Here is a 14,197-nt window from a genome sequence, read left to right as displayed (position 1 = left end):
AGCTCAGATGAGATCATGGATGTTAAAACACTTTGGAAAAGCATCATGTGCTATATAAACATAAGGAGGGGACATTCAGGTCTCGATGGCATTTATATGTATTGTACGTTCAGGTGCCGTCAGCCTGCGGTACAATAGTGGGGCTCAGGGGGCTACCTCAGCAGTAACCTTCTTCCTCTAGCCTAAGCACAGCCCCAAGCCCCTCCAGTTTCCAGCAGGTTCTGCTGCAGGCGGACACAGCACCAGCCTCTCTCTATGGCTGGAACTCCCCTTCTCCAGTCCCGGCCCCCTTTTTCCCCCCAGCCCCGGACTCCTCTTAGCCAAAGAACTGTTCCTTCTCTTAAAAGCCAGCAGTACAGGTACAGCAGTGTGGGGGTCTGAGGGTCCTCCTCAGGCGCCATCTTCCAGGCTCTCTGAGCTCCCTGCCTGCTAGAGAACCAGATACCCAGCCTCACCTACTGGAGATGGGCCCCAGGCCAGCCCATTGAGGGTACAGGGCCTGGCTTTGGGGTGGCTCTTCCCCACTAGTGGGGCCCTGTGCTGGCTAATGGGTGGGCCAGGCTGCCCCACTACCACCAGCAACCCACTAACAGTCCCAATTTCCCTTTTCTCTGGAGGCAAATGCTCCTTCTGTGTCAGAGCTCCCCTGCTGGCACATACCACCATATTGCTCCTCTTTTCTGTCCTTTGGGAGCAGGGGCACAGGCTTCTCCTGGTTCCCCCACGCCGAGCTGTTCCCATTCCTGATCCCATGTGCAAATAGCACAAGATAGGTTTAGAATAAATGCAGACCCAGAGCGAGGCAAGACATCATTTGAGATGGGGTAACTTGGCTTGGGATCCTTTGAGGACCATTTTCTGTAAGTCTCGTATCAGACTGTCTTGTACATTGTAGGTACTTGATAAATATACATCGTGGGTGTTGAGGGGAGGCAAGGCCAGAGAGAACCAGGAAGAGTAGCAATACAAGTGCTGTCCTTTTCAAAGCCACCCAGTGCGTGGAGAGCATGCTAAAGTGTGTATCATAGGCCAATGAAGAGATCACACAATGATGCACGTCCATGTGAAGAGACAAAGACCACCATTTAATGCAGATTCTACGTTCTTCTTATTTGCAGTTACTGTGCTAGCAGAAAACAAGCCCATTAAGCAATTGCTGAGGAAGCACGGGATAGACGTCCAGAGCATTGCTGACATTCACCCAATCCGAGTCCAGCCAGGCCGGATTCTCAGTCACATATATGCCAAACTTGGTAGGTTTGGGGAAATAGTAGGGTGTTTCTGACGAGAGGGCATCTCAGTTCTAGGTTTGGGGTCTGGGGGAAACTGATACGTGTAAATTCTAAAGATTGGGCAAAACACTAAAACAGGTGGTTTGACTACTTCCATGTGAAGAGGAAAGCACATTCTTCTCATGCCAGGTCAGTAAATGTCGCCTACCACAGGCTGGCCGCACGATTTGCCCAATCTGTTGTAGAATAAGCAGCACCTTTGAAAATTCACAATTGAAACAGTCATTTGTGCCTTGATAATGTTTGTAATTTTTATCTGTAGTCTCAGAAAATGCTCATTTACCCATTACAATGGGAGAGGGTTCTCTCTACTTTTTCTAAAATCTGACTTTGTTTAGTATGATGGCTCAATACAAAATAAATTAAAAGTGAACATTAAAAGTCATTTTAATAATTTTATTCCATATACTGTGTTTCCCTGAAAATAGGACCTAGCCAGCTCTAATGCGTCTTTTGGAGCAAAAATTAATATGAGACCCAGTATTATATTATTATATTTTATTATATTATATTGTATTATACCAGGTCTTATATTATATTGTATAAGACCGGGTATTATATTAATGTTTGCTCCAAAAGATGCATTAGAGGTGATGGTCGGCTAGGTCTTATTTTCGCGGAAACATGGTAAATGTTGAATCGGGTGCTGTTCAAATACATGCATTAAATGATTTGCGTGATTTGCTTTTAATTCATCCCTGTCCCATTTAAAGAAGGACGATAGTATTTAAAAACAAAAACCCACAGTGAGTTGTTTAACATAAAAATAAGTTCAGTCTTACCCAAAGTCACTTGGATTAGATATTCCTGTATTTGCTTTAACTCCAATTTCTCTTTAATTTTTCAAATAGGACGGAACAAGAATATGAAATTGAGTGGGAGACCATATCGGCACATTGGCGTCCTTGGAACATCTAAACTATATGTGATTAGGAACCAAATCTTTACTTTCACACCCCAGGTGAGAGCGGCAGGCCAGTAGCAAACCAACAAGCATCCTTTCATTAAGGTGTCTTTTCTGTCTGGTGAGCCCCTTTGAATGTGGCAGAATATGCATGCATATGTTCAAATAGAGACATATACGATGACACCTGGTACCTAGTACAATTCTTTACTCAGAATAGGTGCTCAATAAATGTGGCTTAAATTGAATTGAGTGTGCCATGACTTCCAGTTATGAATAGTAGTGAAGTTCACACCGCTTTACAAATTTGCTAGTGACATATCACTTGACTCACAGCCCTTGTGCCCCTAATTGCAATTGTCCCTCACCCTTGCATAGGTTGTCATCAGACCCTTTGTATAACACACAGCCAGTCTGATTTTCAGGCCCCAATCCCCTTGACGGGGTCCTCATTATACTGATTATGGAACTTTTCTTCAGGGTTTTTGTTTCCGAAGAAAACTAGTCCTATGGAACCCAAACCAAATGTTTTTTTATCCATTTGGGCAGCTAGAAAGACCAATTGTGGCATCACTTTATCAACGTGGGACACAGCCCCCCCACCCCCACTACCTGGGTACACAGTCATGGGTTAGTAGCCCCAAGTTGCTCTTTTTCACCCTAACCCACACTGCTCGCTTAAATCTTGTGAGTTACTACTTTTCATAACAAATTTCAAACCAGAGCATGGACTGAACATGGACTAGTCCAGAGACCAGGAGAACAGCTTGATTTTCATCGACATTAGGCCACAGTGCCTTTAGTTCATATTAACCAGGCCATCAATCAGGTAAACACAGTCTCCCCATCTCACCTGCTCTCAGTGCCCTCACTTGGAAAGCTTCTCTGAGCCCAGCGGCCCTGGAGGAGGACGAATTAAGGAGTTATTGATTTCCTTTAGGAGACAGCGGTGTTGGGCCAGGTGCTTAAATCCCCAACTGAGGAGCTAGCTGTAAATAGATCTAGCTGTGTACCTTTCCACGGCTCCTGGGCAGGCGACAAGTCGATTTGTCTGATTGCAAGGATTGCCGCATAATGGGCGGATTACAGCCAGGATTGAGCCTCTTCTGTGGAAACATAACACAAGGATTAGTGCTGCCATGAATGACAGCTGGGGTTGTGTCGAAGGAAATGAAGGACAGCCTTTTACCTGGCCTGTTCTGATTTGCAGTTCACCGACCAGCATCACTTCTATCTGGCCCTGGACAACGAGATGATTGTGGAAATGCTGAGGATCGAGCTGGCCTACCTGTGCACCTGCTGGCGGATGACGGGCAGACCCACGCTCACCTTCCCCATCACCCACACCATGCTCAGTAACTCCATATATCTGTCTGCCTGATTCATGGCCTACTGTTGATTTGGCCCTTTTTCAAAATGTTTTAAATGGATCCCCTGGACAGAGCTAAGTACTGAAGGGAGTTCTCAATAGTTCAGTTTCTTAGCTCGGGAATCTTCTATCAATATGTATTTTCATTAGAATGTGTTGATAAAAACATTTCAATGCATGCCCCTCCCCCCCAAAAAAAAAGTACTCCTGGATTAAGTAAACTAATTCATCTTTTTTTTTTCCCCCTTAGCAAATGATGGCTCAGATATTCATCCTGCAGTTCTTTCTACAATTAGAAAACTAGAGGATGGATATTTTGGAGGAGCTAGGTAATTTATGACTTTTTAAAAATAAAAGCAACAATGACATTTCTTAAAGTCTTTTGCTGCCCTTCTCCCATGTTTCATATCAATTGCTGAACACAGAAGCATGGCGCTGTAGAGTAAAAAGGAAGTTAAAATGGTACTAATCCAGTCACCCATGTGAAACTGGAGTCGTCTCTAAAGTAGCATTCAGTGGGTATTAGTGAAGCTTTTACAGACGCCAAGAGGCCTGGGGCATAGAGAGGTGAACATATCAATTTGTCTGAAGTGGCGTTTATGGAATGCTGTGTCTGTTTCTAGTAAAAGGCATAAGAAAACACCCAGTGCCTAGAATACAGCAGGTGCTCCATAAATGCTCCTTGAATTCCCATGAGTGTGCTATCACCTTAAGAATAATTCATAGAACGTTTCTCAGAGCAGAGCACGTGAGTGGGCCGGCCTAGACCACTGTCCCCTCATTCTCAGTGGAATGATACCCATTCCAGGGTGCAGACCCAGGTGTTAAGTATGGTTAGCACCTGGAGTGATAGGGGGCTCACCACCCAGGAAAACCCTTCCGTTTTGGTACCCTCTGACTGTCACAAGGCAGAGGTTTCGTCTGTAGCAGCTGTGCCCTGATCTCTCTGAATTCCCTGGAACATGCCAAAAGGGCCCCAGGAGAAGCTCGCTGTGCAGCCAGCCCCTAGTGAGGTGTAGCCTTTCCCGGGTTCAGGGAGGCTTCCATTTGGTCCCTGGTGGAATGCCAGTTGCTAAAAGTGTTTGGGCCTTGAAGTCAGCACTTCTTCTCACGTCCTCCTATACTAGGGACCCTGCTGCCACAGTAATGTTTTTTTTCATTGCGGTAAATTACACATAAAATTTACCATTTTAACTATTCTTAAGTATACAGTTCAGAAGTGTTACTTACATTCACATTGTTTTGCAGCTGATCTCCAGATCTCTTTCATCTTGCAAAAGCGAAACTCTATACCCATTAAACAACTCTCTTTCCCTCTGGCCTCAGCCCCTGGCAACCACCATTACCATTCTACTTTCTGTCTCTAGGCGTCTCATCTAAGAGGATTCATCCAGTATTTGCCTTTATGTGACTGGCTTATTTCAGGTAGCCCTGATGTCCTCAGGGTAGAGTCACTGTATTTCTAAGTGCTGCTCACAGAGCTTGCTGTGGGATTTGTTGTAGACTGGAAGTGACCATCCCTTCAAGCTTCTCCTCACCTCTCTCAGGAGTGGCAGCAAGACCATCCCCAGCATTTTGCCATCTACATTTGCAGCACTAGTGCCATAACTGCGTTTGGCACCCACTTTCATACATTTCGCCTCCAGTTTGGATAAGTTACCACCTGGCGTATGGCACCATAACCGAGGGAAAATACCATATGCCCATAATTAACCGTCAAAATAAACTCTTTAACTGAAATCTAATCATTGTCAAGAGGACACTGCAGTTCATTGAGCACTTGCAGTGTGTACTTTGTTGCTTTGTTGCTTAGTCTTCACTTTGCCACGTGGGCTGTAAACCCATTTTACAAACAAGGAGCCGTAGCCTCAGAGAGCAGGTCACAAGATGAACGGGTGCAGAAGCTCTGTGTGAATCCAGAAACCAGGCTCTAACAGCCATGCGGAACTGGCTGAGGGCCTACAGGAATCAGGAGGGCCTCCGTTCATAGAGTACGACAACCATTCAGAGAACCAGGGAACGAAACAGGAATGCCTAAGCTCCATTCGCTACCTTTCCTACTAAGTTCTTGATAGTTAACAATTGAATCTGATGTTGCCTTTTGCTTTAGATCGGAGGGTCTTTAAAAAACTGAACTCACCCTAGATGCCAGTCTCTACCCCCGTGGACCGACCTCGGGTAGCTTGCTATCAGAAACCTTTTTAAATTACTGCCTTTCTGCCTTTGACCTGACTCTTTTGAACTTCATCAAAGGGAAACTTTTCATTGTCTTTTTTCCATGCTGCACCTCACCTGCTCCTGTTCTCCAACCTCAGGGCAAAACCATCACTCGAACTGGCCGCAAGAGCTCTAGGTGGGGAAAGTTATTACTTTACGAAGGAAAGGCTTTTCTTTCCCTCAGGCCATTTGCCCTTTGAAACTCAAGCACCTATGAATTCATTTGCAATCCACGCTTCAGTTTGCTCCTTAAACGTTTCTCTCAGCCATTTCTGCCTCCAGAACTAACATTTTAAGAAGCACACAGAGCAGGCTTTCTTTTTGTAGGATGGACATTCCACATGCTCCCCGAACCTGGGGATGGACCTACAGAACTCAGAGGCTGCTGCCTTTGTAGTGGGACCCCACACTGCCAAACCCAGCTCCCAGTTTTCAGTGGAACTTTGCCCAGCCTGATAATATACTAAGGCCACTCTAGACGTCTGCTACAGTCAGGGGATGGCCCACTAATCACATTCCTTCTAGAGAGAGCTTGGGCTCTGAGACATGCCAACCTGCACCTATGTGACCGTGGTAGGGACTCATAAACAATGGTACAAGTGCACCCAGAGAATTGTTGCTTATGGTTTTGTTCTGATCCAGTCGTTTTAGAGGGAAAAAAAAAACCTAACACTTGGTTCTGGTTTAAAGTGGTTCGCTCAATATGTTTTGTAAAACTTTGGTTGGTTCAGTAAAATAGATTTCTATTTGTGTTGGGTTTGGAGGAAGTAAGAAATCAGCGTGATTCATTTTGGCTTTTAATATTCTGTGTGCTTCCACTTCATACTTGCTATTGAATTTTCATTTTAATTTCTTGGCTGACTACTGTTGTGACGTATTTATTGATACTGGCAGAAGCGCCACCTGGTTGTTGAAAAGTCTCTCCATGATTCACAGTGGAAGTTTGTCCACATACACCTATGTCTCTAACATAGTGTCTCCTTGGCAGAGTAAAATTAGGGAGCCTTTCGGAATTTCTCACCACGTCTTTCTACACGTATCTGACCTTCCTGGATCCAGACTGTGATGAGAAGTTGTTTGATGATGCTAGCGAAGGAAGCTTCAGTCCTGACAGCAATTCAGATTTGGGAGGATATTTGGAAGACTCCATAAATCAAGGTATAGCTGGGAATGCCTTTGCAGGCAGTTCATTGAGTTTATTGAAACTTTGGCATTGTTATAAAATTGCCCTAATGAGCAGCCGGTTAGCTCAGTTGGTTAGAGCGCGGTGCTCGTAACACCAGGATTGCCTGTTCAATCCCCGCATGGGCCACTGTGAGCTGCCCCCTCCACAATTAGATTGAAACAATTACTTGACTTGGAGCTGATGGGTCCTAGAAAAACACACTTAAATAAATAAAAGTTAAAAAAAAATTGCCCTAAGACGTAAGCACAGAAAATGACTGGTAATTAACATAACAAAAAAGAGGTTTTGGTAACTTGCACACCTTAAAGTGAATAAAATGCCAATTTAAAAGCCTAAGCTAAAAAAATAAAAATAATAAAAGCCTAAGCTGCAAAAGTGGGGCTTTTTTAAACCTAGAGGGTCAAAGAGTTTCAGTAATGAGGACTTTTCACAAAATATATTCTAAGGACAGAAACACACTGCTTGAATTTTCAAAGGAATGGTCGAATGATCTGGATATGAATGCTGAAATCCTATATATATATAACATTTCTCAAACTGATAAGGTTTTGGGTTGAAGTGACCTGTTTTTTACTTTTAGATAATACTTGGGATTGGGGCTAGAGGTTCCATAATGTTTAGTTCATTCATGACAAATTAAAACAAAAAGATCAGATGTTGGCTGCTGGCCCCAGGTTATCTTACATACTCAGTTTATCTGGCGATGATGTGATACCCTGTTTCCCCGAAAATAAGACCTAGCCGGACAATCAGCTCTAATGCATCTTTTGGAGCAAAAATTAATATAAGACCTGGTCTTATTTTAGTATAATTAAGACTGGGTTTAACATAACATAACGTAACGTAACATAACATAACGTAACATAACACCGGGTCTTATATTAATTTTTGCTCCAAAAGATGCATTAGAGCTGACTGTCCAGCTAGGTCTTGTTTTCGGGGAAATACAGAATAAACATTATCTTGACCTGTATTTCCTCTTCCTAGGATGAAGTTTTTCCAAACAGTAACTTTATAAATACATACAGTGCAAATATCTGTATCAAAATGTTATCTTCCACTAAATTTACTCAGTGCTGCTTACTACACACAATCACTGTTGTGCCTTTAGAATGTTTCTACAGCTTGTTTTCATTGGCTTTTTTGCTTGCTTGTCCAATTACAGAAAGCCAGGACGAACTTGACCAGTATATCAACCACCTCCTGCAAAGCACATCGTTGAAGTGCTATCTGCCCCCTCTTTGTAAGAAGACTTCAGAAGACAGCCATGTTTTCAGTGCCATCCACTCTACTCGGGATATACTTTCCTTGATGGCAAAAGCAAAGGGTTTGGAAATTCCATGTACGTTATTAACTCTTTTCTGCCTGTTAAAATAACTTCTTTTATCAATGTAATGCATGAGCATAATTTAAAAGTCAAAGAATCCTAAAAGACAACAAAGTGCAGATGTTTCCTGCCTCACCCCTCCCCTTCCCACTGCTCCTGGGTCCTTCTACTTAGAGATAACCACTTTCCATTTATTTATTTCTTCTGGCATTTACATAGCTCCATATTTCTAAAACAATGTGTGTGTATAATGTTGTCTTTTGACACATTGACTTTATTCAGTATCTGCTGACTTTCTCATATGGGGTGAGGATTTAGCTGTCTTAAATCACCACTCCTCTGCTTCTCTTTCCCTAACCTGCCGATGCAATTGTGTTAAAGTTTAGTTAAATCAGTACTCACTCTTTATATTATTGTATGTATGCAACTATTATCCCAACTGAGCATTATAGTATACTGTGATTATATTATCATTTTTACTTTTTGTTTTTTATAAAGCTAACAGTTGCCCTATCTTTTAATTTGCCTTGTTTCCTTTTTACACCTTCCAATGGCCTTGCAATACAAACTTCTACAAGGTCAATCATGTCCAGGAATCTCTCGGTTCCACCAGTTTTTCTTTTTGGATTTTTTTTTTATTAAAAATTATTGGGGTGACAATGATTAGTAAAATTACATAGGTTTTACGTGTACAATTCTATTATACATGCTCTATATATTATCCCGTGGTGTGTTCACTACCGAGAGTCAGTTCTCCTGCTACTTTTCTTAGCATCCAGAAGTCTCTCTCTGTCTGGCTGATTGAGCTCTAGCCCTGTTGCATATCTGGCATCGTGGGACCTCTCTTTACCATAACCCTTGGAATCTCCTTTGCTTATCTCTTTAGTTGGATTCCCTGTTTCCTGAATCTGGCATGTTCCCCTTTCTCAACTTATTCCTTTGGTGGAATACATTCTAGAATAGTTTCAGTGAGTTAAAAAAAAAAAAAAAAAGGGTATAATGGAAGAGGGCATGGTGATGACAGCCCTCAACTTGCTTGTTTCTGAAGTTCACTGCCCCCTATGGCCTACTTGCCTTCCATGTCCAGGGTATAGATTTTATCCTAGGATCTTCATTCACCATCATCCTGGAGAGTTCCTTGAGATTTCCTCGTCTCCTGTGTTGACTCTCCTGCGTTCTGTGTCTCAACTTTTCCTTTCTCAGCTTCCTCTCTTCTTTTGGTGGGAGATACCAGTAGTTGCCTGAGGAACAGTACATGGTGGGTAAAATTGTTGAAACCTTGCAAGTCTGAAAATATCTACAAATATTCTATATCCATTTAAGAGTTTAGCTGGATATAGAATTATAGATTGAAAGTGAATTTTTCTTCAGAATTTTGAAAGCATTGCTTCATTGTCTTCTTACTATCAGTGTTGCTGTTGAGAAATCTAAACCCATTCTGATTTTTGACCCTTCAAATATAAACTGTTTTTCTCTTTTGAAGTTTTTAGGATAGTCTCTGCTCCCAGGTTCTGAAATTTTAGTGATGTGCCTTGATCTGAGTTTATTTTCCTCCACGGTGTTGGGTACTCGGTGGGCCTTTTCAATTTCGAAGTTTGTTTCTCAGTGCTGTAAAGTTTTTCTGAAAAATTTTGTGACTCATTTCCTTCCCTACATTTTCTCTGTTCTCTCTTTCTGGTACACTGTGATTCCAATGTTGACCTCCTGGAGAAGTCTTTATCATTTCTCGTCTCTGTCTTCCATTTCTTTGTCTTTTGCTCTGTTCTGAGGGCAATTGCGTCAACTTTTTGTTACACCCCCTTAGTTTTTTCACTGTTGCTATCATGTTTTAAATCTTTGTTCTCTGAATTGTATTCATTCTCTCTCATGCATCCAACATAATTTCTTATTACTCTAAGAATATTAATGGCAGGGTTTTTTTTTTGGTTTTGTTTGTTTTCACATTTTCTTCTACCTAAATGGTTTCCATTTTCCCCAAGTTGATTTTTCTTGTTTGTTTTGGTTTGTATCTTCCACATTAGAGTCTTTCCTGTAATGCAGGTTGTCCTTTGGTTATCTGCTCATACATAAGAATCTCCAAGTGTATAGGTGAGTCCTGTTGGGTTTATGGGTGTAGGCTGGGCAGATTTCCCACAGATACTCTACAGTCTCCTTTTAGACAGGTAAGGGGCTAGTTGCCTGGATCTATACAGTCACTTATTCCACCTACGGAATATACTCAGGCCTTCAGACATGCCGGCCAGCCCCCACTCCAAGACACTGCCCCACTTTTAACCCTCTTCAGAGAGACCTTCTAGTCTCTTGTCAGGGGGAACAAGGCAGTTGCCAAGATGTGTGGAATTGAGAAAGACATCTAGGGAGCTCACTGCTTCTCACACAGCTGCTCCCCAGTCTTCCTTATTTTAACAACCCCACTAGACCCCCCAGTTCCAGAGGTACATAATATACTAAGCTCTTGAGACTTCTAAGGATTCTCTGATGTAAATCCGACTGGTTCTTGCTTTTCCCCACTGCAGACTTGGGTTTGGTTGCCTTGTTCAGCTAAATCAGTCTTTTGACTATCTTTTGACTATCAGCTTTCCCACTTCCAAAATATTATTACTATTGTCTTCTTTCCTGCTTTTCCCTATTCTTGAGGATTTGTTTTTTGTTTTTTTTCAATGTTTTTTTTTCCTGTAGTGTTAGTGGGGGTCTGAGCAGAAGTAAAATTAAAATATATGTTTAATTCACTAGTGTAACCTAGAGGTCTATAAATACCTTTTAAATATGCCTCATCTTTACCTTGAAAACTTCCTATTTTCCCAAGATGACATGATATAGCCTGGAAGACACAGATGGCTGGATGAGCAAATATTAATAATGATAACATCCAAAGATGGTTAAAAAACAGATGCCCTAATACCTGGCAGTGGCAAAGTAAAATGCATACTGGACAGGAAGTCCAGACACCTTGATTATGAGAAGGCCAGTGACCATGGACAAATGGTCTACCAGCTCAATTGTTTCTAAGGCTTCTTCCAGTCCTAAGATGCTATGTAATTTTCCCTGAATCCCAGGAGGAAAAAATTGAAATTCTGCTCCTTAAAGCAAGATCCACGTCCTGCTCATTTCTTGTTTCCACATTTAGCACATGATACAGTAACATGATAAATTCTTGTTGAAATTAATTAAACTAAATAGTCATTCCTTTAGTTGGTTTGTATTGAACAAGGAGTAGCCACTGTACCTCTTAAAAGAAGTATTTTATCCTTCCTCCTCCTCAAGAGTTCTCTCTATTCTTTTGTTTTCCAGTTGTTCCCATGACTTTGCCAACTAACGTTCTAAGTGCCCACCGTAAATCATTAAATCTTGTTGATTCTACTGAGCCACTCCTAAAAAAGGTAAAGCATTTAGAATCACTTTTTTTTAAGTGTGATGTTTTTTGATGCTGGTGTAATCTCAAGAACTCTCTCAAGTGGTTAAACTGAAAAAAAAAAGGCATATTACTTGATATTCAGGACTTTTAGGATTAGGAGTTCTGGGTTTCAATGTGAACCCACTCACTCAGTTGTCTGGAATCTAGTTTGTGTCAGTTTGTACACTGAATTTGATGCAAACCTTTATGTTTTACGTGTAGGAAAAGGCTACTGACTTTCTGCCAACTCATCAGAATCTGTGTCACACTAGAGGAAATAAGCTAGCTCACTGCATGGCCCTGACCTGTCTGTGCCAGCCAGCCAAGACCAGGCTACTTGCAGAGTAGCGTACAAAACTGGAAAAAAATTCCTCAGGAGAAGAATTTGGGGGTATTCCCCACTGGTTCCCGTAATTTATTATTTTTATCCAGCAATCCCCCTTGATTTTATCTCACATGAATAGAGAGATTCAGCATCAATTGGAGAATATTTTAACCTAACCTCGATTTGAGGTTGTTTAAACCTCACACACTTTTTGTGTTTTGCTTTGTTTTCAAAAAAATATTTTATTGAAGTATGACATATATAGGGAAAGCTATACGAAGTATAAGAATTGAGCTCGATGGCTTATCACTGAGCCAGAAGATGCGGGTAAACGACCAGCCACCCTTTGTGCCCCTCCCAGTAGCTTCCTCCCCCTTCACTCCAGAGGTAACTCCTAGCATAAGTTCTAACACCAGGGGTGAGTTTTGCCTGTTTTTGAACTTTGCATAAATAAAACTTATATATATTTTAACTTATTCAGTCCAGTCTTTTGCAAACATTGACTAATACAGTGATTCACTGATCAAAAATAGTAAAGCATGTAAATAAAGAAATATACAAAAGATCCATTGAAAACTTGGAGCACAGCACAGAGAGAGTTCCAAGACCAAGTTGGTGTGTCACTTTCCAATCTTCTGACAGTTTGAATGTTCATCCTCTTGTCCCCTGGTTTTTGGCTTTTGTGTGGCCAGACCCCTGAAGATGACTTCCAGTGGCCCAGAGACGACCAGGGTGATGTGGACTGTGAGAAGCTGGTTGAGCAGCTGAAAGATTGTTCGAACCTACAGGACCAAGCAGACATTCTGTACATTCTGTATGTAGTAAAGTAAGTTTCTGGTCTTCACTAGGCCAAGCTTTCCCCATCCTCCTGGACTGTGTGCCCTAGTCTTCTTGGGCTTCCAGTAAGGCGGGTTATGGTGATATTTCCCCACATTACCCAGGATCACCATGAACAGACTTCCATCCCCTTCTCTGCCCACTCATGCTGGCCTCCCTGGACGAGAAGGCTGGGTGAGGCCAGGCTCTCACCATTTCCTGATGTTAGGCTTCTGTTTCAAATAGACAGAAGGGATGTTTTGGTAAGACACAACCCTCTCCTGAGACTCGGAGGCCCTGGGCGGGCCCAAGCACTTGGCAGAGTGCGCCATGATTCATTGCTCTCCCTGCCAAGTGAGCTCTGCTGCAAGAGAATCCGGCCTGCAAACGTTCCGGGCCTTACTTCTGGGGTTTTCTATCTCTTGACAGGGGCCCCAGCTGGGACACAAATCTCTCCGGACAGCATGGTGTGACTGTTCACAACCTCCTCAGTGAGCTCTATGGGAAAGCCGGCCTGAACCAGGAGTGGGGTTTGATTCGTTACATCTCTGGCCTGCTCAGGAAGAAAGTGGAGGTGCTGGCTGAGGTCAGAGCCACTGGGCAGGCTGTCTGTCTGTCCTTTCTAGCCCCATGCCCTCTTCCTGTTATGAAAGCTGGAGACAAGCACCCCTTCTTTGTGAAGGAAACCAGTTATTTAATATACAGATGAAGTGGCCCTCTCTCCCGACCTCCCACTGCTCTTGAAAGATGAGCAGAGGAAATGAAATTGAAGTTGATTAGTTTTGTTCCTCTTAGCTGCAGATAAAGGTTTCCCAATAAATAAAACAAAAATGCTCTGTGGCCTGGCACCGTCTTAAATAGAGCTCTCTTATTTCTGTATATCCACAGTATAATCATCATTCATATTGTAACCCTAAAGCCCTGCAAAAATCCAGAACCACTTTCTAAGACATTAAAGTTCATTGTTATGGTAAGGTGATAGTATTTATTATATGTGAATAATGGGGAAACTGATAATTTAGGACTATAATATAGTCATTAACCCTTAATATCGGTATCTTGGGATTCATGACAGCCCATCTCCTTTGTGGCATATCAGGGAATCCAATGTGTTTGCTACAGTGGATGGCCATTAAATACCCACTAATGGGCCTTGCAGCGTTGGTCCCAGGGCCACATTTTGGAGACACAAAGATCAAGGGGGCTCAGCCCTGCCCGGGTTGCTCAGTCTGGGGTCTATGTATGAATTTTTCAAATAAATAGAAACATGGGCCATAAAGTTTGTAAAGGTAAATTTATGATCTTATTGGCAGTACCCTTGCCCTTTGGCTTTACTAATCTCCCTCTCTTCCTCCCTTCTTTCCTCT

At 42.4% G+C, this 14,197-nt stretch overlaps 1 protein-coding gene across 13 annotated transcripts in view; it reads left to right on the top strand.

The window, feature by feature from the left end:
* PHKA2 (phosphorylase kinase regulatory subunit alpha 2) overlaps positions 1–14,197 on the top strand; it is a 69,756-nt gene that overhangs the window by 43,067 nt on the left and 12,492 nt on the right. For all 13 annotated transcript variants that reach the window (XR_002139492.3, XR_012493325.2, XR_012493326.2 and 10 more), the window contains 9 exons: positions 1,119–1,253; positions 2,144–2,253; positions 3,407–3,551; positions 3,816–3,894; positions 6,771–6,940; positions 8,134–8,310; positions 11,587–11,675; positions 12,707–12,840; positions 13,260–13,416. Coding sequence is in view for 9 of the 13 variants with exons in the window: in XM_019755392.3 (XP_019610951.1) it covers positions 1,119–1,253; positions 2,144–2,253; positions 3,407–3,551; positions 3,816–3,894; positions 6,771–6,940; positions 8,134–8,310; positions 11,587–11,675; positions 12,707–12,840; positions 13,260–13,416 (1,196 nt within the window). In the remaining 4 variants the exon portion in view is untranslated. The remainder of the gene's footprint in view (positions 1–1,118; positions 1,254–2,143; positions 2,254–3,406; positions 3,552–3,815; positions 3,895–6,770; positions 6,941–8,133; positions 8,311–11,586; positions 11,676–12,706; positions 12,841–13,259; positions 13,417–14,197) is intronic.

Source organism: Rhinolophus sinicus, chromosome 18 (genome assembly GCF_057876585.1).
Source record: "Rhinolophus sinicus isolate RSI-liver-muscle chromosome 18, RSI-T2T, whole genome shotgun sequence".
Taxonomy (NCBI): domain Eukaryota; kingdom Metazoa; phylum Chordata; class Mammalia; order Chiroptera; family Rhinolophidae; genus Rhinolophus; species Rhinolophus sinicus.
This window is presented reverse-complemented; position numbering and strand designations above follow the sequence as displayed.